Raw genomic sequence first — 26,659 nt, forward strand, 5'->3', positions numbered from 1 at the left:
CCTATCTGTACACATACTGCAGTAGTCCCAGAGCTGGTGCTGCAGATTTAATGTTACAAAATAACATGTCAGCATTTTCTGGTGTAGTGGTTTGTATTTTTAGTAGGTAAATATTTATCTATGTGTAAGACTGAGATTAAGCTTCTTTGGGTGACTTGCACATTTTAGCATATCGATCGAAATGTGTTTACATGGTGAAATTGCGTAAGAATAAAACTCTAGTCTCTCTTATGAAGGAGGAAACTGAAGGAGAAATTTTCTCCAGGTCATTCTTTTCACATAATTTCCCGTTTCACCCAGCAGGTGAGGCTGGTCCTGCACCTCTATTTCTTTATTAATAAAAGAGCCTTGAGGGAAGGGATGTTGTGCCCCTTAGCTCTGTTCCCAGCGGAGCTGATATCTCACAGTCTTAACTGGGTAATATGTCCTTCCCCTGCAGAGCTCAGGTATGGGGAGGCTTATGTCCATGGCAAGGAGAGGAGGCTCCTGCTGCTGTCCCAGTGCTTTTCCGAGCACAGAGGAGGAGCCCTGGTGCAGGCAGAGGTGGCCCCAGTGCATCCTCACCCTCCTTCCAAACCTTGCAACTAGCTGGCCCAAAAATGTGTCCATTTTCATCCATGAGTTGAGGCTCTTGATTTTTATTTATTTTTTTTATTTAATATCCTACAATAAAATTAAAGAAATGTAAATGCTGAGTGTTGCATATGAGTAACACCAGGCTATGACTCATACTTATAAAAGTGTGGAATTTTTAAAGGCATGGCTTGAAAACTGACCCATGAACCTAGAAGGTGGCTGAAAAGGGAGCCACATCTTTGCTCAGGCTTGTGTGTATGCACATAATTGTATATCAAAATCAGAACAGGCTTGAGGCTGTCTTTCTTATTGTCTCTTTCAGCCCTCTGCGACACTGGGTTAAACAGAGAAGTGGAGCTCACTTCTCTGCTCATTGTGCTGCAATCTGTCACACAATAGGTTAAAAATGTCTTGCTTTCTTGGATTTAATTAAAGTTCATTTGTCTAAAGCTGGTATTTTTTCATCTGCTGTACCCTAGCTTCAAAATTAGATAGTATATTCTTGAGCATCATTGTGTCAGAGTAGTTTTTAATTTTAACTTAAGTTTAATGTTATGGTACTAATAAAAAAGAAGGTTCAGAGTTTCTGTGCTGGGAGGCTTTCGTAAACATTAATGAAGTGGCTCAGTCTTTTATAAATCAGTTAATAAAACTGCACTGTAGCAGATGGGGGATGTCTAGGCTCACATTATCCTTGGTTTCTTAAATGCTTATCTGCTTTCTTGTGTCTAAATGATAAACTGTTTTGAGAAATCATAAACAATAAAATACTTTCATTACATCTGTGGGTGAGACCAGGAAGAGGAAGTCCAGAAGTGGTGCCCTTTATTTGCATTAGCAGAAACTGGATTTTGTATAAGATTTAGAAAGAGTTTGTTAGTGTCTTGGATTATCCAAAAGGCTTTTGCTAGTACCCCCCCAAATTTTTTTTCCCAAAAAGAAAAGAAAAACCTAAACAGAAAGAGCTCATATATAAGTTTGATACTGTCCTGATTTGTTGACTGCAGGAGGAGTTAACAAAACGCTGTTTATATTTGCACTTCAGGAGGATAAAGTTACTACCTGCAGATCTTAACATCATGTATAAACTGTATAGATCTATCCTTATGTTTATACAACCCTTTTCACCAAGTATCTGATTGTATCCATAGCTATGTATTGGATTTTAAAACAATTCATTAATAAGCCTAATAGCTTTGTGAGATACTAGTAGTTAGGCTTTCAAAACAGTTGGGGAATGTAAGTCTCAGTTTCTGCTTTCATCACTTCCCAAGCAGACACAGTACTCAGCTATTTTCATTACTTAATAACGCAAGTTTTGAGTCAATTATGCCTTTAAAGCTAAGCTAAAAATTTCCATCGGTAGTGTCAACCTAACTGCTCGGTTAGAAGAGATGAAAAACTGTAGGGTAAGGAGTCTTAGAAAACAGAAAAAAATATTTGAAATAGTTCCTTTAAGTCATTGTGAGATTTGTAGCTGTACCTAACCGTACCCAAAAAGGTGAAACTGTAACTTCCAGCGTAGTACATGATTTGAAAGTAAATGATTTTAATCTTATTGCTAAACAGAAGGTGGGAAAAAGCAAGGACATGAATGCTTTTACACATATTTGAATATGAGTGTGCATGTAGCCTGAAAGAGTAAACTTGCTTAGATTTTCTTTATAGAGGGAGATTTGTACTTCTTTGATACTTCTTCTAGTCAGAATAAAGCGATAAAAAGTACAAAAAGATCCCTGGGGTTTGGCAGGTTGATATATATATATATTTATTAATTTAGTTTTCATTTTAATTTTTAAAAATAATTTACCTAACATAGGTATGAAATAAAGGGGTTTATTTGTTTAATCTATTTATTTATCTTTAATATTTTAAATAGATTTTTGATTCAGCTGGAGGACATGGATTTGCTGGTGTTCAGAATTCAGCCAACTCTGCTGAGGTAAGATATACTTGTCCTTATTCTGCACCATCTTTTTTAAATTCCTGAATGTATTTCACCAAGCGTATGATGAGGCTGGTTCAGAAACCCTACAGAGGTTCATAAAATGCAGTTAATGTTAGGTGGCAGGATTATAATTCTGCTAATGAAACCACTTCAACATAAGTTTCTAGATATGCATGGTAGCCTTTTTTTTAAAAAAAAAAAAAAATAATCCGTAGAATCTTCACAGCACTAATCCTTACAGTGCATACACTGTCTGAGAGAGATTTGGTACCAAGCTTGTTTGAAAGCATCCTCCACAATACGGTAAAACCCAATGTGTATTTTTCCCCTTTGCCTACTTTAACAGAACCTGTGTATTTTGAGTATAAAGGCAAATAAAGGCAAACAAAGTCTAATTAAAGTCTGTGAATCATACCAGCAGAGAAACGAGAAACTATATATAGCTGAAGATTGCCCAAGTAAAGGAAGAGAAAGCGTCATCCCCAAAACATCACCCAGTAAATAGCTGCTGATGATGTTCTCCAGTGCCCAGGAGGAGGAGAGCTGCTGCGCGTCCCTGCCTGGTATGAGTCAGGGTCCCTCTCAGCTCCCGCAGCCCCCCCCAGGGATAATGTCACTGTACCCCTGTCTGGAAGAAAAGCAAGGTGCTGCAAAATCCATAACTGCATACATGTAGGACCACCGAGTGTTGCCTGTGTACTGCAGGGTTTACATAGACAGAATCCGTCTCCCTTGGTGGGCTTGTGCAGACTCGAAATAAAAAATGCAAATTAAGTCTTAGGTGCAGGGTTTCTGGGCTTTGGTTTCTGGATGATGTAGCTGGATTTCTTTAATGACACGTGCAAGACTCAAAGGGATATTTTTCTTCCCATCTACCCCCTGTCCCTTTTCCTCCTTTGTTCCCCGAACCAGATATTCTCCTGATGTAGTTTAAAACTTGAAAGAAGACTTTATAAAAAATCATACTACAGTACTATTCCCTTTCAGCTGAGTGTGTGTACCAGGTATTACACAAAAAGTCAAAATCTGCATCTAAAATGAAATATTGCTCTTGAAAATGATTAACTATAATGAAGAACTGTAATGAATCTCATGAGGAAGGCTTGGATGATGTTCATCATTTCTCATAGGTTTTTATTTGTTTTTTTTGTATCATTATGTGCTACATGGTTTATTTTCTCATCAAGGACATTCATTTAATGGCTAGGTAAGAAAGAAATATATAATTATGCAGAAGTTATACCACTGAGAGAGGCATCTCCCGCTGACAGCAGCTAATCCTATAATGCTGTTTTGCCTCTGAAGGTATCTTCACTTTTTGTCTGTTCTTTGAAGAAGTACATTGAAACACCTGAATTCCCTTAGTTACCTGACCTTTTGCTGTTTATTTCCTGGGGTGGGAAAGTATTTAAACCAAATCACTCCTCTCTTTTTAAAATAAATTATAATTATGAGGGATCTCTGGGTGAAATGGTCTTCTGTAGAGAACACAACTCCTCCAGAATGTGCCGTTGGGTGTGGTGTGAGATGGCATCCATTTCCCACCTCAAGACACAGTACGCAATTCATTCCTGTCTGATCCTGTTGAAACATGGAAAGGTTTGGTTCCTCCTAAAGCCAAGGAGAGGCAAAATCTCTTGGTTGCATCCCCTGGAGGTTTCTCCTGATGGGCTGTCACATCAGTCCCTCGGTTTAGCACCAGACCCCATGAGGCTGGGGGCTCAACAGTGCTGCCTTGTGCATCAGGGTCTGCTGTAGGTCTCCTGTCCTCTGGCTGAACAAGGGTGTTTGCTCTTCCTGAACCCTCCTGAGAAGACAGAGAAAGGTTTTGAAGGCACCAGGGAACAGGCAGAATGAAGTCCTCTCCCTTTGGTGCCATGTTGGGGAAGTGATGAGGTCTGGCTTCTTGGCCCAGCTCTGGATAAAAGCAGCCTTCTCCAGATTCCGTCAGGGGCTCGCAGCCATGCTCCCCAGGTACAGGGGACCAGGGGTGTGATGTCACTGCTGGTTTTGGGCTAGGCTTTTACAAAGTTTGGCAGGGTTGTGTTTCAAGACTAAACCCCCAGTTTAGGTGCTGAAGCAGAGTTCTGGAGCTCAACCTTATTTTTAGAAAAGCGTTGTTATTATTATTATCATTATTATTATTATTCCAACCTTATTTCTTAAACCTTTTTTAAATGGGAATTAAATACAGTGTGTGCATTTTTAATATCCTGACATTTTGATGAATCATACGACAGCTCAGAAATGATTAATCATAACTGAAAACCGTTACTTTGGCATCAGACCAGTTTTACTGTCTGATTTAAAGTGAAAAACAAAAACAGCATCAAAACTTTTATAAAACGCTACCTGAGGAGTGTAGCGAATGACGAATAGTGAAGTCTGCCAGGGAGGCTGTATTTTCCCTGAAAAGAATGATAAAACCAGAGGCAAATAGTGGGAGGAAATTATGAAGTAACCTATTGGTCCTGCAGCAGCCCTGTGGCACAACGTGTGACAGTCTGGAAATCCTGGCGCCTATTTCTGGAAAATTGGATGGGTTGTTATAACTTTATGTGGCAATGAATGAATGAACTATTGTAGAATTAGTCACTACAGGCATAACAGGAAAAAAAAATCTCTTTTCATGTCAGATTTTCTGAGATGGAAAATGTGGATGAAGCAACAGTACCTTGACTGCAGTTAAGGAACATAGTCGTGTTTAATAGCAGGGGCGAGTTTATCTCAAGGCATATGCTGGAGCACCAGTGTACGTGGCAAGGAGAGGGAAGTATCTCATGTTGGCTACAGAACTTTCTGCCCTGTCTTAAAAGCTTCCAGAAAAAAGGTGGCCTTAAACCTGTTCCTTATCACCTTAAACCTCTGTGTTTTGGGGTTTGTTTTTTTTCGTCTCCGGCAAGAGTGAGGTTTATTTCAGTTGCGCAGATTCGAAGAACTGCTGTTGCAGGGCAGTAAACCACTGTGGCAGTTACAAACTTCTGAGCTGCTGGGAGCATCTCCCTAGCTGAGGGAACATAGCCTCGGTTTTCCCTGGAGGAAGCCGCAGGAGAATTAAGTCTGACTCATTCCTGCTAAACTCTCAAAGCCTACCTGTCTTGCCCTTTCTCCTTTCTGTTATTTACACTGCGGAGGGAGGTCAGCCTTTATTCCCAGGCACTTGATTTAGTGCTGAGAGGACCATGCTTCTACAGGGATTATCTTCAACACCACCAGTGTTACGAGCAGTCTGGAACCACAGCCACCAACGTGAAACTTCACCTGATGTACATTTCATCACTCCATTAATTGCAGTAGCATAACAGGATTCCTGTTATGTATAGTGGTTTCTGGATTTTAGGATTTCCACGGACCTGTGTAATTGACATTTCCTTTTCAACTAGTTAAGAGGGACAGTCGAGCAAGAGATACAAGATTCGCGAATGCCATTAGTTTGTTAATATTATTCCACCAAACCCAACGTTACTCTGGCATCAAGTTATTACCCAATATGTGCTGTCCTATGGGTCGGCTGCAACCTGAATTTCTGCATTGTTTGGTAATTACCTGAATAGGATTGCTTACTATGTAATTTTCACAGCCTCGGTTGTTATTTGGGAAAACAAAATAGTATTGGTCTCTTTGTTGCTATTGGTAGATTGTTGTCAATATCTTTGCTGCCTGCAGGAAGGGAAGCAGTCCCTGTGCAGTGATTTTACTGCAGTTTTTAATTGCAGTGCACCCCTGGGCTTGTGTCCCTGCAGAGCCAGGAGGAAGAACTGCGTAATCAAGGGGCTTTATGTAGGCAACAAAAGCCTCCAACCCAAACAAACAAAACAAAAATACAAAGAAAAAGCATCAGGGAGGTAGACACTCCTGAGAACAGCTCAGGTATCTTAGGATATGTCTTGGGTGGCAGTTCTGCCACTTTACAGGGGGAGCTTTTACTTGTTGTCTCTTTCCATTGACTGTAAGGGAAATCAAGGGACCTTACCTGCGTAAGCTTAAATGCCTTGATGTGGGTATTTAAGTGACCTGCTGAATAGGCAGACCCAAATACACAGGTGAAAATCCAAAGTCTGAACAGCTCTCAGTGTTTTTCTTCTCCTTGTGTGACTTCCTTTGAAACGCATAGTATGAAGTGCAGTACGGGAGAAGGCGTGAAAATGAGAGGTGGGAAAGCAACAGGGAATTTATTCAGGGTCGATGTTGTTATTTGATCAAGTGGAGTGGCTTTGGAACAAGGATGAATGTGAAGCAAAATGGTAAACAGGCAAATACCCTGCACTACCTATGAAACAATATGTTCTTAAACTGCAAATAGAATAGGAACACTTTATTCCTGCTTCAGTCCTTTATTATTTTAAGGCAAGCCTTGCTCCACAGTGCTCTCTGCTGGAATGTTACTATATTATAATTTTCTGGCAAAATTACAGTAATTCTGGGGTTTTTTTTGCATTTGTCAATTAAATAAAATTGTAATAGTCAGTTCTTCTTAACTTATTCCCACTGTGACATAATATCATGTAGCTACATATTTTCACTTCGAGTTAGATCAACAATTAATATGAGATAAGGGCGCAAAAGCCCATAATAGGTATGCAGAGGATGTGCAATCTGTTCTCAAAGTCTTCAGCAGTGAATGAGAGCAGGTAACAGAACTTGGTCTTGCCATGCAGGAGTACACAATGCCATGTCTCAATATGTATCCACTGCAGACTGCCAATGTAATTGTACTTTTGGGGTTTTCTTGCAACATCCACATACATTGTACATTCCTCCCTTGTTTCCAGCAGCAAGTTGATGACTTTTTGAATGTCTACTGCTCAGTGCCGGAGAGCATCCAGAAGGAGAGTGCTTGGGAAACACAGACGTACGTTCACTTCTGTGACGGCCCGGGAGTGGCGCTGACTCTCAAGCCAGAGCACAAGGTGGAAGATGTTTTGTCTTTGGCATGCAAGGTACTAATTTTTTGTGTGTGACTGCACCTTGTTAATAGCTGTGGGCTTCAGGAGGAATCTAATATATCAGAGGACGCCTAAATAGTGAGAGCATGATACCAGTATCCCCCTGTCACTGTATTAAGGCACATTGCTCTGTTTCCCTTAGTTATGTTATTTATGTGTTGTAGCCAAGGTAGCAGGGTTGTAGGAAGGTTTTCAAGAAACATTGCTCAAGACAGCACATGGTGAATACTTGAAGAGCGGTGACAGTTTGCCAGGTAGTCAACCCCGGAGAAATCTCAGCACGTGTCCTCTCTACATTGTCATTGCAGTGAACACAGTTGTTCTGTGCAAATTAATGACAGAGGAGTAACAGGGACTGGTTGAATTAATGCTGGGAGATTAAGACATTTAAGATTGCTGTGACAAAGGCTATGCTATGTTAGCTTCTTAAAGGACCTTTTTAAGCATTTAATTAAATACCAGCTCTACTTGTGAGTTTCAAAGAGTACATTCCCTTCTGAAAGTCAGTGCCAGCAAGAGGGATTGCTGTAGTTCTTGGGACAGAAATCTGAGTCACAGGTTGAAGGTAAAGTAAGAACACCAGTTTTAACTACAGACAAAAAACCAGCACCCCTAGAATATGGCAACATACCTAGCATCTTTGTCTCCGCATGTATCAGTGCTTGAATTTAGCTCTAACTTCATGATTCAAGTCACTTAAAATATGCAAACAAGCTTTTTGAAAAAAACCCAACTTTTTACTCCCAAGTTCTGTTTTCTGAAAAATGGTAAATGTAGTTTATTTACTTCACAAGTAAAGGGGAAAAACAGGAGAGAAAAAAAAAAAAAAAGAATCCTGCTCTGTTCAAAATCCAGCTGTAGCTTTTGGCCAAGGTTAGTGTGAACTTTCAGGTGAGCTCATTCAGCTGGCTCGAAGTTAATGAATTTTGAGGCTTCTAGTGGAGGGAAGGACTCAATTTAATGGCTTTTTGCACCTGGTAGTATTGTAAACAAAAAACCCCAAAGTTTTTAAAAATCCAGGGTGAACTACATCTTTTACATCAAAATGAGCACTCTGATTTAGCCAAATTACAACGTGTCTCCATGGCATCACCGAGAAGAAATTATTTTCTCGTTCCTTTTGCTGATGGATACTGAATCCTGGAGAAACAGTTTGATGCCTGGCTGTACTTTTTAAAAATTCTCTGTACCTAGTCAGGCCAAAAGGATTGTCTGAGACATGGTTTGACCACGAGATGGCACAGTAGAGCTGAAATATTGGGAAGTAGTTACAGTGACATGCAAGACTCCCGAAAGAGGAAATAAAATTTATAAACGTAAAATTCCGTTGAAACCAAAATTCCTTACCTCTACTACTCCATCATCCCAAAATATTTGTAATTGTAGATCTGACTTTTAATTTGCATTGTCTGTATCGCATGAAAATTTATTTCAAATTTTGTGATTTTTTTCTTAAACATTTTCCTGTTTTATTTTTTCTTTCTATTCCGTGTGTAAAGCTTTTCATAAGCATTCTGTAATGCTGAATACTTTCTACTCATCTATCCTGGTTCTTTTCCTTCTTACATTTTCATTCTGCTCTGGTGAGTGTAAGGAATCTTTTTTCTTAAGAGAACATATTTGAATGTTATAAGGATGAAGTTCAAAGGGGTTGGGTTTTTTTCCCTTCATTCATGCTTTATGGGGTTTATACTTTTCTCATTTCTGTTTTCTGTCTGAGGCTTTTGGATAGCGCATATTGGAAAAAAATGTGGGTTTGAATGCAGTTGTTTAGGTTACAGAACACGTGCAACTCGTAAACTGTTACACATAATAAGATGTTAAGGCAATTACTAGTTACTCAGTAGATTCAGGTTCTGTAAGCTGCGGAGATGCATTAAAGAGGTTAAGTAACCCTCAGTGATGCAGTCATTCCTTCTGTCTTAGAAACGTTGCTTTCTCCTGATTTTGAAATGTTGCTCTATTAATATGCTAAAATGAAATGTTTTGTGCAGTGGTCTCACTAGCATCCTGATTTTCAGAGAGACTCCCAGCAGGGGCTCAACACTTTCAGGCTAATATCCTCTGGGTATTCCTGTTTTCCTTTGACTCCCTGTTGAGACAGGATTTTTGCTTTGACTGCATGTGGTAAAAAAACAAATAGGTGAAGCTCTCAGATCTGGGTAGGTGAAACCCAGCAATAAAAATAAAATCTAATAAAGGCAAACCCTTAGGGGACCTGCTTCCTTTCCCATCCCTTCTCCTAACAGCCCATATCTGCATTACATCAGAAGAAAAAGTTGCTGATCAGAACTGAGTCATTAAAAAGTAGTCACTGCTAAAGATGGTTGAGAGCGTAAGTTCAAAAGGACAGAAAACAGTTGCGATAGCTTTGGAAACATGTAGCAGTGCTCAGTTAATCAAATAGCCAAGACATAGTGTTTATGAAAGGATTTGGGAGGATCATAAGGGAAAATGGAAATTGCACTTGAACCTTATCTTCTAAGCAGTGTAGCTAGTTTTGTTTATGCCACAAAAATAGATAGAAAATGACTTGAAGATTGCTCTTGTATGATTTCTACAGGGTTTTTTGTGTGTTTGTGTGTGTGTGTGTGTGTCACTTCTTTGTCTTCTGGGACTCTGGAAATAAATAACAAATTCCAAACCCCATTCTTCTTATTCCTTAGATGAAACAGCTGGAGCCAAGACACTATGGCCTACAACTCAGAAGACTTGTTGATGAAAATACTGAGTATTGTGCTCCTGAACCGTACGAATACATAGTAGACCAGGAAAGTGTGACTCCTATTAGATAAAGCTCCGGGATGTCTGTAGCTACAGTTGAATTAGCACCTACAAATATGTGTGAATTACATCTAAAATAAGGTTTTAAAGCTGTTCCTGGATTGCGTTCTGCCATCCTTGTTCACACAGTCCATGCCTGTGCAGACGTTTGGGTGGCTAGGCACTGCAAACGGTTCAAGAAGTGTTTGAAGATTTAAGTGGGGCTTCTGGTACAAAAGCAAAGTGTCAGTCTCTACTCCAGGCTGGGTTTTCTCTCTTTAGCTTACTCTGCATTTAGTCCCACTGATACCAATGACACTTGCACAATAACACAGTTCTCTGTGTAAAGACAGCAAGTTTTGGCTCTTCATTGATGCAAAGAATATTGTACTTATTTCTTATGCTGTAACTTTGGGGGTCGATGCTTGCAATTTCGTAATTTGATGTCTTCTGTTACTGTTTTTTTTTCCAACAGGTGTATGATGAAATAGAAATTTGTCCATTAAATGTTTATCATGTTCATCTTACAAAGACGGAAAACATAAATGATTTTGGTAAGCTCTCAGGGATTTTTCTTTTTATTCTCATTGCTTGCTTTATCTCATCAGGACTTTTCTGCCTCTGATATCTCATCAGGACTTTTCTGCCTCTGAGAGCAGGTAGTGCCGTCCTTGACAGCTCAAAGAGTCTGCAAAGGACTCGAGGCATTATAACAAAGACTGAAACTGGTTGTTTTACACTTAAATCTTCAATGGCAGGTGCATTTCTTATGTTTGGGAAGGGTCCACTTTCTAATTCTGCCGTGCTGGCCAAATAATTCAAGCGTGGAATTGTCAGAAGACACGTGTTCTTTGCCAGGATTAATAAAATCGGTCTCAGTCAGGCCATGGTCAAGGTCTGCCTGTTTCTTTTTTGGTAGTGGGATCCTCTGTTGGCACAGTGTCAACAGAGTGTCCTTTGGTACAAATTCTGACAGGCTTTTTATTCATGGGAGGTGGTTATGCCTTGGAATAATTATATACCTTGCAGAGATGCCTTTGTAAGGCAGCTCTGTGTTGTTCTTTAGCTGCAAGTTTGTTGGAATAAATGATTTCTTTCTGGACTGTCTCACTCACTGGTCTATATAAGTTTACTGCTTTATAGTCTGGGTTTCCAGTTTTTGGATCTGTTTAAGATGCCTCTATGTCTGATGGACACACTCTAACCAAAACGATGAGCTGTGTTACCAAAATGTCCTATGGGGCTGAGGTCAAAAATGCTCTTGATTTCTACAAAAGCTGATAATTTTGGTTTTTTTACAGCACACCATGACATTTCCTGCAAGTTGTAAAGTCCTATTAACTTTAACATGCCTTACAATGACTGAGAAACAATGTGATAATTTCTCTATGCTCTGTGGGTGTATTCTCATGAGAAGTACCCTCCCTGTGGTTGTGTACAGTCTACTAAGTACGCAAGATAAAAGGGAAACGTTCCCAAGGAGTTTTGATTTAAACCTCTTTTACTCCAGGCTTTGCTGTCACAGCACAAGTTGATGAAGATCAGCATGTCACCCGTATATTTGTAAGTGATGTTCTCCCTGATGGACTGGCATACAAGGAAGGTATTGTATCATATTTATGTTTAAAACTGTACTTCATTATCTTTTAATAAAGTCCCGAAACATGAAGAGCTTTAGTACTGTCTGAGATGGTTCTTGGCTTTTACTATTCATAGTTTTCTTTCCCAAAGACCATTGAAAGTATGTGATCTTAGGAAAGATAACGTACACAGAGTAACTGAATTATCATTCCAGTGTAGCGGGGAGAGTTCTTGTCCACCCTTGGAGACAAAGTCTACATTCAGCCATGCAACCAAGTGCTTGTGCACAGAGAAACAGGCTGGAGAAAGAGTTCACCTCATGCTGGGGTACCTCATGGGCTTGGTCAGTCTCCAAGACCCATCACTTCCACTTTTTCTGGCAATGAAAAGTAGCCTCCCTCGCCAGAAGTTGTCTGAGTAAGTTTCTGTGAGTGCCTTCTCAACTGCACTGCTCAGAAACTGTGCCTCTCTCCATCAGTACAGCGGGATCACGGGAGTTCTGCTCTCTGAAAAACAGAGACACAAACCCAGAAAAATGGAGACAGAGAGTTTCGTTTGCTATCTGAGGACAATGACCGCTCGGATGCTGCTGACCTTGAAAGGCAGCAGTTGCCACTGTTTAGATTTCTACAAAAGCTGATAAAGACTCCATCCACCGTTGTTCCAATTTTGCACGAATTACTTGATCTGCGTGACTAGTGCCTTGATCCTCCCACATAATGGTGCCTCTATTCTAATCCTCTTGAAAGTTGTGCTGCCCTCCCACCTGCCAAGTTCCACAGCATCTTTAGAAAGAAACAACTCGATTGCTGTACTATGTGTAACACCTATCAAAGTACGCATGAAGTCCATCTGTATCATTATAGCTCAAAGCTCCCATCAATTCTAAAGGATTGGTGGCAGGATTAGGCTATTTGAATTAAATCCACAAATTTAATCAGTGAATCAGCATAAGGTTTGGTTTGTGACCCTTCATGTTTTATATTCCCTTTTCTCTCTCTCCCCCCCCCCCCCGCCCCCCACCTTTTTCTTTCCTTTCACATGCACCCAGGGCTCCGAGTAGGCAATGAAATCCTGAGCATAAATGGAGAGGCTGTGTCTGATCTTGACCTCAGGCAGATGGAATTACTGTTTTCGGACAGAAGCGTAATGCTTACTGTGAGAATGAATCATTACGGGACCCAGCAACCCTTGTGTGCTTCCTGGTCAGATGGTGACATTTCCAAGGACCCAAAGAGTTTGTTGCCCCCTCCAAACCAGTCGCAGCTCCTGGAAGAGTTTCTAGATAACTTCAAAAAGAACACAGCAAATGGTAAGAGGTTGACATCCCATTATTTTTCACCTCACTTCCAATATCGCTGGTTGGTTGTGTTGGGTACAGGTGCTCTCTGTGTAGAAGAAAGCCTATGAAAACAGCTTTCACAGGGGTTGTTCTGCTACTACCTGCTCACATTTCTTAAGCATCCAATGGAGGATGTATCCTAACAGTGCTGTGTCAGGGTGAGATCCTGATGGGTTTCCACATAAGGAGCAGCAGGCAGGGAACATGCCAAAAGCCTACATGTTAAAGGCTGCTCCTGGATGACACCACGGCCCCCCAGGAAGGTGCCAGTGCTCGCTGCTGGGTTGTCTTTCAGCTGGAAATAGGAGGTGGCACATAGAGGGGCATTGCCATGCTGGGTGGCAGAGAGTTGTGGTCCCCCTTCCCTTTTCAGCTGATCATCCTTCACGTGAGAAACGTATCTGGTGGTACCAAAACACTTGTAAACGCCTGTCTAAAATAGAAAGTAGGTGGGGATTTTCTCCCCCTTTTTTCCCATGTCTTGACTATTTTTCAAGCCAGATAGAAGCAAATAGAACTCTGGTTTCTTCAGTGCAAAAGGAGCAGTTTCCTCGCTGCACCTCTGGGGGATGCTAGTAAAACTCTGCAGGAAAGCTAGCCAGGGTGCACTGCTGCGCAAGGAAAGCAGCAAGAGGTATAAAAAGGGATCACTGATTTTTGTATATAATTACGGTGGCAAGTGTTTTCTGATTGGAATTTTTTTCGTAATTAAAAATGGGAGAAGAAAAAGATTCACATAGGAGAAGTTGTTAGAATGGATTTAATTATAAAGCAATTTTATTAGGTCATCTTCTGAAATTAAAAGAAATCTGAATACAAGATTTGCGATACAGTAAGTAGCATCTCTCTCAGGGGCCTTATTTCAATTTAAAATGCCATTAAATTGAGTAGTGGCACATAAAAGTTAGTGTCATAAAACAAAAAATTATGATAGAGCTAATTAATTACATAATTATACCAAGGCTATCATTCAGCTTGTTGGCTTGATATCATAGGCCAGCATTACCTGGAGTATTCAGTATAATAAATGTATGTGTCCATTCACTAGATTCCTCATTCCTCTGGGATAGATTTGCAACCTGTGCAAATATTCCATTATAATAGGAAATTACTGGAGTATATGTAGACTCTAAGCACTAGTGGATAAAGGGACATAGTATATTTGCTTTTCTGCTTAAAAGCAGCTAAGGAAGATTTATTTTATTCTGAAAGGGAGCAAACAGTTTTAAATTAAGCTTCATAAGAAGGACTTTCATGTTTATTGAATTTGGTGCTTAGTGTCTGATCACCTGATCGGATTCAAATGGAAACAGAAGAAAATGGCATTACTTTGAATTAATAGATAATCATAAAAGGTTTAACTGTGCATTGTCCCCTTACTCAGGAGTTCAGTAAGATTTTAGAAAAGAAGAGGAGGTATTTAAAGATTCAAGCAGGGATTTGCAGGCCAGAGACTCTTAAATTCACAGCCAGTGTTTAATACTGTTCTGTCTCCTTTGACAGAGTTGAGTGAGTCACCCTTAAGACCACAGTTTTCAAAAATAATTTCTGACATTCGCTTGTCCATGTTGAGCCTGTTCTTCCAAGGCAGTGCCTTTGGAAGTCAGTCAGTGCCAGCGGGGGGGGGGGGGGGAGGGGACACGTCTTTCAAAAACCCAGCACTGTTTAGCTCTAGGTACATACCTGGAGTTAAAAACTTCAATGTTTCTGCTGTTGCCTGCCTGTAAAAAAAATTACTGACTCTATTTATCTTTTTGGAGTACTGTGAGGATTAATGAGCTAAAATTAACAAAGTGCTTGGAAAATGGAAATTTTCAGTACTGAGTCACGTGGTAAATAACCTGCCTGGGGCTTGGTGAGAACCACCAGGCAAAAGCAAAACAGAATTTACTTTAAATCACTGGCTTAGTATAAGTTGGGTGGTAGTAGTTTGTCCACATTTGTTTCCAGTTTTGTAACTGCTTAGCTGATGAATGCCTTTTCCTATGTATTCTGCTATGTTGAGGATACCCAATTATACCTCATGGTAAAACTCTGGCAGCCTTTACTGTACACAAGGGAAGTGATTGACTTTCTCCAGAGCCACTAACTCTGCCACTCCTTAAAATTATTCCCAGGGAATTTTCTGTGAGTGATTCATTTTCTCCAGGAGCCTGCTATACCCGTGTAGCTGTATTTTGGACCTGCTGTGGTCGTATCATTTGATCTCCCACGTGGCAATGCTATGTGCTTGCTGCTTAGCCGCCTGGCTAGTAATAACCTTATTCTGGAAAGGAAATGGGTTGAAATACTTTTTAAAAAATGCACTCATAAATGTGGAAAACCAAATAACAGAGCAACTTAAATTTGCTCCAAGCTCCAGTGCTTAGGAAATTAAACAAATATTTGTGTAGAATTAAAAAATGAGGGAATTGGACTGGAATTCTTACAACTGTAGAAGAAAAAAATTCCTCATTTTAAGATGGCATGGCTATTTGAGGAATAAACAACAGAGGAGGCATGAGAATTGAAAACTGTGTATTTAGGGTAGAGCTGTGTGGGTTAATGGTATATCTATAGATTGCTAAGGCAGGAGGTAGAAGCATTAGTAGGTGTGAAAACCCATTGCAGTATGTGAGTTGCTGTCAGTTGGGCAGTTTTTTTTTTTCTCAGCAAGTGGGTTTTTGCCAAAAAAGCTGTCATTTCTGGTTAGCTGACACTGTTGAAATCAACCCTAATTTGTAAATAGATCTCTGTGATTAAAAAAAAAGAGAGAGAGAGAGAGAAGAAAGAAGTGGGGGATGGCAGTTTGGATATGCTTAAAAAAGTTTCCCTGAAGAAATACTTTCATCTGGGAGGGTTAGAGAGCTAAATGGGAATGAAACCATTTTAAAGCATTTATAAAAGATGGACATTCTGTTCCTTTCCTCCCTGTTGTACTCCTCATTTTAGAGTAGGGCACTTACTTTCTGTGCAGGGTCTGGGTTCCTCTCTGCCCCATCTTTCTTGAGGTGTGGTCCCAGGAGTGGTGAAAAAGGCTTGGGTGCTGCTGACAGGGGGGAGGCTGGCTGCTGCTCCTCCCCCTCCCCTGTACCGCCTTAACCCTCCCTTCCAGCCCTATAGCACCCATCCTGCCCCTGTGCTGCAGCAGCACTTGCTGGAGCCCTTAATGAAGCTAATTAAGGAGAAAACTTTCTCCTCCCCTTCTCCCCCTGCAAAGGCAGTGAGTTGAACTGGCGGATGCAGAGGTCTGACAAGGGCCAGAGCCAGGTAAGCAGCAGGAGGAGGAGCGGGGAGCAGGCAGGTGCTGGGGAGAGCTGGTTGCAAGGAGAGTTGCTGTCGGAGGTGGCAAGCTTTCTTTCAGCCAGCCTTCCTGCAGAGCACCTCCCTAGCCACTGTGGAGTACAGCGTTCCCACTTCTCGTGCTGATCCCCAAGGAGCGGCGCAGCCTGGGACGTGCTGGGTTGAGTCACTCCTGATGAAGCTGTTTCACATTGTATAAAGCATGGCTGAAGCCGGAGAGAGGGACTCAGGCTTTGTGCCGTTTGGCAAGTAGCTGGGATGAGTGCTGGAGAGGAACAATGACATTTCAGTTCCTGATCTGCTAAACACAGAGGCAGTTCTGCAAAATGTAACCGTTTCAAGCGGAGCATTACTGGTTTGAACCCACATGGGCAGTGGCTATTCTGTTTCCCAAAACATGAGCCACTTCTGATTTTAATCTTAGTAGGCACACACAGAAGCAAAGCACATCGGTCAGCCACCAATTTTATTTTGATATGACCAAATTCTTTTATAAAATGTGGTCTTAGTAATAATTGGTTTGGTTTCAATTCCAAGGTACTTTCTGTATGAAATACACTTCACTAGATGGTTTAGATGACTTTGTCTAGGCTCAGACCACTGTACTTGTTGCTGTTTGCCCATAGTTTTTAAAGCATTTTGTAAGCGCCTCTTAATGTAACCTGTAAAGCATTTTGTAAACAAAATTAAAACTAAAACTTACTGAAAAACATTTCTAGAATAACTTCTAGTTCTTCACAAATCAGGTCCTGTTTGTTTGCCTAGCTGCTGTTTCAGTATTTAAATTCTCTTCATCGTGCTGTAGGGCATGGCCTTCGTTGCAGTACATGTGTGAGGAATCAAAGAAACTTAGGTTTATTCTCTCACAGGAAACTCTTTTTTTGTTCAGAAGAGGTGAATATTGCTTCTTAGCATCCTGAGTCCCAAGGACACCCACATCCTGTTAGATGTGGGCCCTGATCTGGTTTGTTTGTGCAGGTCTGCACACATCGCTCCTTCTTGCCTGGTGGATCTAATACAAGATGTCTGGTGGTTTTGTGTGGTGTGAGGCAAAACAGTAGAAAAGCACTGCCTCTTTTTGACATAGATGTGTAGCTGTCTATGCAGCCTGACTGCTTATCAGCCCGAAGATTCATGACTGTGCTGGGTTTTCTCTTTTTTTTTTTTTTCCTGTTACCCAAGTTACTTCAGCAGGAAGTCACATAGATGCGATGAGATGTGCAGCAGCTGTTCATCAAAGCAGGCTCAGAGGTGAGGTGTGTTTACAGCAGTCCTGGACAACCGTGGTATGTTGGCTTCTGCTCCAGCCATTTGTGTGCTGTTAACGCAGGTGTCTTTCCCTGTGGTCTTGTGAATCACTGGGAAAAGACGAGATCTGGCCTGTGATGATACCTGGGACTGTAGCAGTGTAGAGGTTAATTCAAAGAAAGCGACTGCCCCTTCAGAAGCAGTCATTGCCTACTGCATGTTTTGCAATACCGAGTGTTTCCCAAAAGTGGTGGTTTAATGAGCTCTTGCTGGCACTTGACAAACTGTCCTGTTGGCTTCCTAGATGTGTGTGCTGCAAATTAAAAGATTTTTTATGCTATGAAACAGGACAGCCTTAAATGCTCTTCATTGTGTTTTTCTACTAAAAGACCATTCTGTTCTGCTTTGCTAAATGCTGCTATGATTTAATCCCTGTGAAGTCAGTGGGACAAACTGTTTTTTCCTGGTGCAAACTCCGCTAAACCCTGTGGAGCTGCACCTTCTGGCTCAGTGACAATATATAGGCATAAATCATGACATTGCCCATCCCGCTGAATTCTGTAAAGTGACAATATGGACAGCAAGGAGATTTATTAGTGATTGTAAAGTCAGAGACATCCACATATAGACCAGCAACCTAGGCATGATTTAGAACACCTCAAACAGTGGATGTTCTGTGTTTCACAGAGCTGAAGTAGGTTGAGTAATTATGCAAACTGTCTAAGATAGCCACAAGTTCTTGTTAAACTATTAAGTAACTTCTTGTCTCCTTTTTTTTCTTTCTGTTTTCATCACTTTTGTGCCTATAAATCTGAGGTGGAAAAGAAAATGTACCACTAAGGTAGTACACTTGGTACCTGGGCAGGGCCAGCTCCCTTTGCTTTCCAGTTCTCCTTGGTGCCAGTGCCAATGACCTCTGAGAATGGCCAAAGCCATCCCATGTTAGCAATCCTGCAGCAGCAGCAGAAACCAGGAGAGGAGCCACTGACAGTACCCTTGCATGTCCAGCAGCCCCAGCGTGGAAGACCTAATGGTAGCAGTGGGCTGCAGCCTTTGCTGACACTTGTAGAGCATGGTGGCCACCCAGCATGGGCTCAGCTGTGTCTTCCTCCTCCTTAGCATAGCCACACATCTCCAGTTGTTGAACTGGGGTAGAAGGGTGATGCACTAGTTATGGCTAACACTGGCCCCAGTGAGACTGTATCCAAGAAGTATGTGTTATGCACTTAAGAAACAAATGTGTTTAGGTAATGATTTGAGAAGCCAGTGTGAAGTGTTAAGCTTAAAACTGTAAAGCCTGAGCAGTTGTCTGACTGGCAGATACTTGTACAGAGAAAGTTTAGAAAGTTAAATAACCCTGTAAAACATACCATTGATATGCAGGGGCTAATCTGGCATTGCTACAGAAGTGCAGGCAGCTATTTCCTATTATGTTGCTAATTTCTATCTCCTGTTGATTACTGAATTAACAAATAAGTCAAATTACTTTGCTTCACAATGAACAGTTAACCAACAAAGGAACTCCCAAGGGACCTAAAGGACTCTGCTCCAGCTTCAAAATGGATGTTTCTGCAGATATTTAGAAAAAAAAAGGGAAAGAGAGCATAAAGCAGCCTACGGAAAGTCACACTTGCAGAAGTAGGTGGCTGACTGGAGCTAAGCCACTGTTCAGCATGTGGCCCAACATGTCTTAAGCAAGCTGTACAATACAAGAATATTTGCTTGAACATACTAGCTTTTTCTAAACATGAAAAAGTGGAGTTTTTAAAGAAGTGTCAGTTTCCTCACTGAAGGATGAAAACAGGACATTTGTCCTGCATGAGCATTTCAGACACTGGCCAGAAGTAGGGGTTTCTCTTTGTGTAGGCAGTATCAGATCTGCAAAAAGCAGCAGCCTGGTTGCATTGTCCTTCAGGAAGCATGTAGAGCACCTTCTAATGTTTCATAGTTTGCTCCCTGAAGCCAAAACTTACGGATGTGAGGTGCCATGAAGGGAACCTTCTTGTCTGGCCTGTAGTTGAATGTCTTGTTTGGTAACAATTAGTCTTGTCAGTGACAGGTTTAAGAACCCTATCTAGAAAGACTGATGTTATGACAGCTGTATGCTAATTTTCTTTCCAGATTTAACATCTTGCATGAATTCCTGAATGATGTTTCTAGCTATGCCAAAGAGTCGGTTGTTACAGCCTTGAAGCTAAGCTGAGAATGTACATTCCAGCCGGTCCTAAAAAAAGTTACAAAATACCTAGGACAACAACAAATGATAAAAGCCAAAATATCTCACAGAGATTAAAAAAAATCTGAATTATTAAAATCCAGTGCATTTTACTTGTGTTTAACATATTTTAGTTTTCTAGAAACTGAAGTAATTTGTGTTAGTAGACTCAAGTCATATTAATTTAGCAGTGAGAGTTCAAGTTAGGTGTTATCTGAAGTTAGGCCAGAGGCTTTCAGAAGAACAAGAACGTTTCCTAGGCAAAAAGAGGATGGGGCTTTTGCATTGGTAATAAATTTAGTGTTTCCTTATCTTTTTAACTGTTGGTTAAAGCAGCAGGAAAGCTGTAAGCCACTGTACAGTTAATAACCACAGTTACTGCCCGCAAATTGATTTGAATTTACTCCAGCATTGAAGTGTGAATGCGTAAGTAATAATATTTGCCTGGGAGTACCAGCTGTGGGGAAACAACTGGAATGGCACTGGACAATAGTTAAAAACTTACCTAAATTCCAGTTAAAATTACTGAATTGAGCTAATGTGAACACTCCCATAATTCTGAAAAACTTAACTGGAGTTTAAAGAGAATCTGCACTTAGGGTCCATGGTACCTCAGTCATTTGCCCAGATTCATAGAGAACCCCAGTGAAGACGAAAAGTGAAGCAAATGGTTTTGCCTTTCAGCTTGAAGTGGTGGAGGATGTGTTTCAATGGATATTTCTCATCTGTGGCTGAAACCTGCCTGCCTTCTCTTAGATATGTTTCCTTCATGGAAGCTACATGGAGATAGCTTTTGGTCTAGAAGCCAAATGTGGCTGTGAAAACTCTTCATGAATTAGCTCAGTGTGTAGTAGCCATTTTTCGTATGTCGAGGCTTGTACTGGTAGAACATCAGAGTGCAAAAAAATTACTTGTTTGTTTGTTTATTTACTGCTGTGGCATGTAGAAAAACAGAGCAACAGCTCAAGGTAAAGTAGGACCTTTCAGTGCACTTTTCCTGGATGGGAATTGGCTCTCCACATGTCACTTGAGCTGGACCATTCTTGTGTTATGGGCTCTGAATCCTTTTTAGCTGACTTTTCTGGCCAAAGAGGTTTTAGAGGAAAAAACCTGCTTTTGTATGAAGGCCTTAAAGAACTGTATGCTTCCGAATACCTCCTGATGTCTCCAGACCTGGGCCTTCATGATGGAAACCCTGGTGCAACTCCAGTGTCCTCTTGTACCACAGCTTTACTAAACTTACCTAGCTTTAGCTCCGCAGCTCATCTTCTAGACCTCCCTCACTTCTCCTAACAATTGCTCCAGTGCAAATGGCCGTTGTGGGATAGTTAATGAATCTTCCATGGGAGTTTGTCTTCTCCTCCCAGAACTCTCTTGCTTTTCTCCTTCCTGACCACAGTTAATGTGCTCTTTGCAACCTAGGCAGAAATTTAAAGGGCTGCAGAGACTGCATGGGCTCTGTCCTGGATACCAGCTGCTGGGTGCCCCTTCCGTGCTGATCCCAGGGGATAAGATGACCCAAAGAATTGAAAGGTCTGATCCTCACATAAGCAAGACATATGAGTTACTTGTAACTGAACTGGTGAACCCAGAACCCTTCATATCTCTGGTGAAACTTGGAAGCCGTTTTCAACAGAGATTTTGAGAATATCTCTTGAAAGCCATTCAATAAATTCCTTTGGATCAACTGTTACTTTTTGAAAGATATTTCTTGAAGTCTTTCAGAAAGGAAAAGGATACAGAAGGAAATGCTTGCATACCTATTTTCTAACTTCATTACAAAAGAGTAAATATACTGTTGAAAACCTAAGATATATTTGGTTGTATTGAACCAAAAGAAATAAGCACATGTGTGCTACCTGCCAGACTGAACCGTTTAACTGAAGTTATGAGTACTAGTCTCCAAGGGAGCATTTTTAGAGTTCACCACACTGATAGTTGTCTTCTCCAGGCAACACTGGAATGCTTCACTTACCACTCCCTGATTTTCAGTAAGTCTGAAGGCATTGAGACCACCAAGGTTTTGTACCTTTCTGAGAGCTGGCTCAGTCTTTAGTATTATTTGCACCAGGAATTTTTAAATATTTGTTATCTTCTCTTGGAAGCTTACTTTTCTCTTGATAGTAACATTGGCTAGAAGAATATGGGAACTGCAAGCTTATAATTAACTGATCAGTCTGGAGAGTTCACACAACAATGAAAAATGCAGCTTTCCGTACACCTGGCTTAACTTTATTACCCAAATGTAATATCTCATTTCCATCTAAACCATACAGCCGTGTTATGGAAACTCTCTGTAATGGGAAGAGGGAGAATATCCTACATGCTGAAGATTGGCTCTGTTGTGTTTTATTGGAGGTTTGTAGAGCATTTGGGAATTAGTGTAAATTTTGAAAACATTCTTTCCCAGTGGATAGGCTGGACCTCCTGTAATTCCTTATAATTACAGATCCTAGGGTTTTTTCAAGCTAAAATTCATATTAGTATTCTCTAAAATAAGTTGATGCTCATTTCATTGCTGTTTTGCAACATCTGTCTAAAATCACTGGACAATAACAGTGTTTAAAACTGTCAGTTGCTCTGGTATGAGATCAGGGTGCCTGTCTTTTACAGACTAGACCAAGTCCATCATAATCGCTTGAAACTCTGTATGTATTTTTTGCCATATCCAAAGTGTCTAACTACTGCAGATTAGAAACTGCAGCAGGGAGGATGGGAAACGAGAGCCCCATTTCTCTCTCAAGTGCCAGAAAACTACAAACAAGAGAAAGATCAGTTTCTGGCAGGGTAACCACTGGAGTTGATAATGAACATCTGAGCTGCAATTGGCCAGCAACTGGGGTGTAGGACAACTGTTGGGGCTTCTTCACCAACGTACACTCGTGATATAAGCATTCTCTTAACCATAAAAACTCTTTGCCAGGATCTTTAAACACCAGCAGTAGTGCAACTTAAAGTATTTATTGTGCTCTACTGAACAGAAAGAGGCTTCTGGCCATCTGTTTGCCTGTGTAGCTGTATTTAGGCATCTGTGTAATATTTGTGCTACATTGGTGACAGGGGAACCTAGGATGGGAAGGAACTTCCAGACTCAGTGAGTCCAGTCTTCTGTTAGTTGAGGTTTTCAACAACCCTATTGATACATTTATCATATTCCATTTTAAAATAGGAGAGACTGTTTGCATTCTTTGCTCCCAGGTAAGCCTCTCCAGAAATTCAATCCTGTGATGGTTGAAAGGCAGTCTTCTAATTGCCAGCATAGACATATTCCTGGCCAATGTTGTAAGAGATCAGTATCTGCTGGCCTTGACCATTGCTTAAGTAGCTGTAGCTCACAACTACATGTTAACCACATCTCCACACTTCCACACTTTTCTTCTTCCGTGTTTCCAACTAATGAGCCGCAGTTTAGAGAAGAAATTGTTCTTACTGGTCCCTGAAATTTTGTTCTGTGTGATTTCATTCTGGGACTATGACTTCATCTTCAAAGTCATCCTGCATCTCCTTTATGCATCTCCAGTCACACTCTTAATTAATGCTGTTTATTAACTTTGAATTATTGGAGTATTTAATCAGAATACTTCCTATTGCACTTCCTTTGCTGAGATAAATAATGAAAATATTGAGTAAAATTGGTCCCCAAACCCACCTTGGACAAAATCTACCATTAGCCTCTCCGAGGTCTAGAAGTTATTTCAGACCAATCTATTGTTCTCTTACCTGCTAGTCAGTTCTGCCTTGTTTTAAGTCCTATCCTTTTCATTTTAGCTAATACTTTCCCTTGGGGTATTATAAAGATTTCTATTTTCTTTTTCTTTTTTTAAACTTTCTAGAAGGTTGGATTTATCCCATGTTCCGTGCCTTTAAAAACAACTTTTATCAAAGGCAGATGTCAGGTTACTTTGACACCATCTGTTTACCCATACTGTATCTATATAATTTTCTATTTATCTCCACACTTTTAATTTTTCTTTACTTGAATTGATTGTGAAAGCCATAGGTTACTATGTAGGTCACAGATCTGTAGTTTCTGACATTAGATTTCCCTAACGTTCTCATTCCTTCTTTAGATAGAGCTATTGCTTGTTATTCACCAGCTGCATAACATCATCCTCTTTTCCCCATCATCAGCAGAACCATTTATTAAATTCCTTGCTCTTGAGTATCAGTTTCATATGCCAGGTTTTAAATGTTGAGAGCTAAAGAAAGTTTAATCCTTTTCTCAGTTGCATGAGTGTAACTCAGTTTGCACCCAGCTCAGACATGATTGTTTCCTAGTCATGTATTCCTGTCCTGCCTCACTCTTCCCTGTTGAGGACAGGCAGATTTCAGCCTGGGTCAGTCGCATCCTACGGGACTAGCTTTATGATGAACTTTAGAGTCGGAATCTATTTGCTGTGCTGAATGTTTGGTGATATGGTGAGTGGATCAGGAGGAGCTGGGGATACCAGGAAAGACTCACAGCTACTAGTTGTTAATCGCCCTTCCTTTTTCTGACTGATGTTGTATTATTTTTTATCAATTATTTTTTCTTTATTTATATAAAGCATCTTAGCTTAGCTGAGACAGACCCAGGTTCAGTTTAATTTCCTGAATCTGACAGAGCAGGTGACTTCATCTCTTTCTCCTACATCATGGATGAATATCCTGATGTCAGGCTACTTTTATTTGTTCTCTGGTGTCTCTTTCTCGGCGTTTTTGCAAAAATAAAATAGCATAATGTAAAAGAACATGGTTTCATCCTGATACAAAGAAAACCATCTTGTTGCAGAATGGAAATGCAATTTTCCATATTGGTGTAGTTGCTGTATTTTTACTGAGGTCAGGACTGCCTGTGCCTGTCAGAAGGCATCTTTACTTGCAGAGGATAGTTATCAACTGCTGCACAGAACTGCTGCTCCTGCTAGATCTGAAAATAATGCCCTGCAGTGGTCTTAATCTGTCTCAGAGTGAGATACCGAGTACCTTTAATTTTGCTGTGTTGTCTTCTCATGTAGAGCTAGAAAGATTTTTTTGGTTTAATTTATTGTTGTCAGTAGAGTGGCAGGTGGAAACACACCCTTTTGCTGTAGTTTGAAAAAGGGGGTGGTTACACCACCTACATAATAGTGCTTGACATTTGATAACACTTGACATGCTTGTGATGATTATTTGGCTTTTTTTTTTCTTTTTTAAATTGGTGAGAAAAAGCTAAAACAGAACAAGTGCTAAAGTGTTATGAAAAAAAAAAATTAGAAATGAAACAGGATCCTCAGTTCCTGCTTTTTCTTCATGGCAATTTTGCCTTTGCAGTGAGTGACTAAAGTGGTAAGAGCAGCACTGACTAGAAAATAATCCAGGCTTTTTAATGAAAAAGTTAAAGAAAATAATTCAGGCTTTCTAATGAAACAGAAAAAAAAAAAGTAATGTGACATTTGCATTTGTTGATGGCTTCTTTATGGTAAATGAATTGCCGGATGGTCGATGTTGACATTTCCCAGTTGATTTCCTTTGGTTTCTTGGCTGGGATTCTAGCACGGATTATTATTGTCTCACACATCTGTTAGAGGATGTGTTTCCATTGTACCTCACCGCTCACAGACATGTGAATAACTTCCATATTGACCACTTGTATCTGTATCAGCACAGCAACGTGGGAAGAGGCATTCCTGTAGGTGTACAGAGCTCTTGGATGTGCTGTATGTGTTTGTTTTTCTCACTGACTGACCCATCTGCATGCTTTGTGCCTACTTTTAATTGAATGATGAGTAGTGAGGAGCCTGACTTAGGAAGTATGTTTTCTTCCAGTTTTTGGTGGTTACATTACAATTTCCTTTGAATGATTGTGAGTCACATATCTGTCTGCCAGCAAGACACAACACTGCAGGAGTAATGGCATTCTTCTTTGGTGATGCTGTTGGTAGCTGAAGGTGCTGAGCACGTTCTTAATACTTGGTTGTTCATTGCTAGAAACCAAGCAGAACGTTTGGTATGCATTTCATATGCCGTAGTTAAGCTTTTCACATAATGGCATTTTCCCCTTGTGCTTTTCTGAGAATTGCAGCATTCATCTGAGTTGCTACTCTTGTTTGCAACTAGCTGACTATTGGGTTTACCTGGCAAGGTTTTGGTAGCAGCAGGGCTACGAAGGTGGCTCCTGTGAGAACCTGCTAGAAGCTTCCCCTGGCTAGAATTCAATGCCAGCCAGCTCCATAACAGACCCACTGCTGGCCAAAGCCAAGCCCATCAGAGATGGTGGTAGTGCTTCTAGGATAACACATTTAAGAAGGGGGGAAAACCCGTGCACAATTTCAGTGGGAAAGGAGTGAGAATATGTGAGAGCAACCATTCTGCAGACACCCAGGCCAGTGCAGAAGGAGGATGAGGAGGTGCTCCAGGCACCGGAGCAGAGATTCCCAGGCAGCCCATGGTGAAGACCATGGTGAGGCAGGCTGTGCCCCCGCAGCTCCACAGTCAGCGGTGGAGCAGATACCCAGCTGCAGATACCATGCCAGAGCAGGTGGATGCCCAAAAGAGGCTGTGACACTGTGGGATGCCCGTGCTGGAGCAGGTTTGCTGGTAGGAGTTGTGACCCCGTGGGGGACCCCTGGTGAACCAGTCTGTTCCTGAAGGACGGCACCCCATGGGAGGGGCCCAGGCTGGAGCAATTAATGAAGAACTGCAGCCTGTGGGAAGGACTCATGTTGGAGAAGTTCACGGAAGACTCCCCTGTGGGAGGGACCCCACGCTGGAAAAGGGGAAGAGTATGAGGAGCCCTC

At 41.0% G+C, this 26,659-nt stretch overlaps 1 protein-coding gene across 6 annotated transcripts in view; it reads left to right on the forward strand.

Annotated features, from left to right (window-relative positions):
• The window catches only part of TIAM2 (TIAM Rac1 associated GEF 2), a 174,637-nt gene that overhangs the window by 111,989 nt on the left and 35,989 nt on the right, over positions 1-26,659 (forward strand). For 5 of the 6 annotated variants that reach the window (XM_080389784.1, XM_080389779.1, XM_080389780.1 and 2 more), the window contains 6 exons: positions 2,456-2,518; positions 7,297-7,464; positions 10,137-10,238; positions 10,706-10,787; positions 11,744-11,836; positions 12,866-13,126. In XM_080389784.1, the coding sequence (XP_080245910.1) occupies positions 2,456-2,518; positions 7,297-7,464; positions 10,137-10,238; positions 10,706-10,787; positions 11,744-11,836; positions 12,866-13,126 (769 nt within the window). The remainder of the gene's footprint in view (positions 1-2,455; positions 2,519-7,296; positions 7,465-10,136; positions 10,239-10,705; positions 10,788-11,743; positions 11,837-12,865; positions 13,127-26,659) is intronic. The other variant, XM_080389783.1, reaches the window with a different exon arrangement.

This window comes from Falco punctatus, assembly GCF_963210335.1.
Source record: "Falco punctatus genome assembly, chromosome: 5".
Lineage (NCBI taxonomy): Eukaryota > Metazoa > Chordata > Aves > Falconiformes > Falconidae > Falco > Falco punctatus.